The sequence below is a fragment of the Penaeus monodon genome, chromosome 32 (assembly GCF_015228065.2).
Source record: "Penaeus monodon isolate SGIC_2016 chromosome 32, NSTDA_Pmon_1, whole genome shotgun sequence".
NCBI lineage: Eukaryota > Metazoa > Arthropoda > Malacostraca > Decapoda > Penaeidae > Penaeus > Penaeus monodon.
In genome coordinates, this window is record NC_051417.1 from 10,396,673 (window position 1) to 10,398,104 (window position 1,432).

The following is a 1,432-nucleotide window of genomic DNA, read 5'->3' on the forward strand; positions in this document are numbered from 1 at the left end:
AACAACGCCGACCTACCTCAATAATACTGTTGGCGTTCTGCCCGACGGCCGTGATGACTAGTAGACCGAACTGCTCTCGCGTCCTGAACGAGAGGCTGTTGCTCCAGGGCAGCTTGATGGACTGCAGGTGCGGCGTCACCACCAGGAAGCCCTCGCCCGTGAACTGCTTCACCACCTCCAGCTCTGCGACGCGGATCAAGGGGCGGTTGAAAAGGCTTTCCAAATAATGACCACAGATATTTTTGTGACAACACTGCGTAAAACTAATACTTATAAGAACAATAACTTTTGTTGCTTTTACTACAGCCAATATCAGTAACAAACGTAATGACAAAAATCAATTATGGTGATGCCAACAACGACGATGGCGGTGATGGTCACAACAAAACAGCAAGAGCAACGCACTCACCTTCGGAGCAGTACCTCCCGCCCCAGCCCGTCGGACAGGTGCAGACGAAGGTGCCGAAGGTCTCCCTGCAAGAGCCGCCGTTCTGACACGGGTGAGAGCGGCAAAAGCTGTTCTTCTCGGGGCAGCCTGGGTAAGTGCCGTTATCTGCTACGTATCTGGAAAAGTAGAATACGGTTAGAATGGCCGATTCACAAGAGTCATGTCATGTCAGCCTCTTCAACCTCAATTAATGTTACGCCAGCCTTCATGCAACCTTAAGCTGTGAGAACTTTCTCAGCTTCAAGCTATGTCAACTTTCACCAACTCAAGCTACATTAACTAATCCCAGGCTATATCAACTCTCTCCCTTGACCTTAGGCTATGTCAAGCTATGTTAACCCGCCGAAAGACACCATTTACAAAAAACAATCAACGAACATACAATACAACCCCAAATAAGGAGAAAAAAATAAACGCAAAGGTAAATCTTCACGATACTCACGAATCCAAATCGATAAACTTATGGTCGACATAGAGATCGCGGATGCATCCATGGAAGTGCTGCTGGCTGACCTGGTACGTCGTGGGGAGGGCGGGCAGACCACCGATCTGAAGAGGCCCTGTCACGTCCAAGAACCTATGACAGGACTCCGTCAAGCTAGCACACCTTCAGAGGAGAGACGCGAGTGTTAGGAGTTGATTAGAAAGGAATGTCTGATTTCTTCGAAATGTATTTAAAAAATCAGTTTTTAAACTGAATGACTACAATATCATACCCATACACATCTACTTGTTATCGAAACCACGGAATCCCAAAAGAGTCCCGAAAGAATGCAAAAAATCAGGTACCTCGGGTCGAGAATCTGAGCCGTGGTGTTGGCGCAGTGGTAGTCCCCGATCTGGTGGCCGAAGCGGACGGCGAGCGCGGAGTCGCAGTGGTCGAGGCTGATGGTGGCGCTCTGGTGAAGGGAACCGAGTCAGGGGCGCATCCAATGCTGCTTAACGTGTGGATATCAACTATACTCGCGCTCTGCATTCGCAAAC

General features: G+C 49.1%; 1 protein-coding gene across 1 annotated transcript in view; it reads right to left on the reverse strand.

Moving 5' to 3' along the window:
- LOC119593496 (protocadherin-like wing polarity protein stan) overlaps positions 1–1,432 on the reverse strand; it is a gene marked incomplete at its 5' end in the record, with an annotated part of 16,607 nt that overhangs the window by 11,396 nt on the left and 3,779 nt on the right. Inside the window, 4 exon segments of the mRNA XM_037942446.1 lie at positions 17–183; positions 410–564; positions 891–1,055; positions 1,238–1,348. Of these exon segments, the coding sequence (XP_037798374.1) occupies positions 17–183; positions 410–564; positions 891–1,055; positions 1,238–1,348 (598 nt within the window).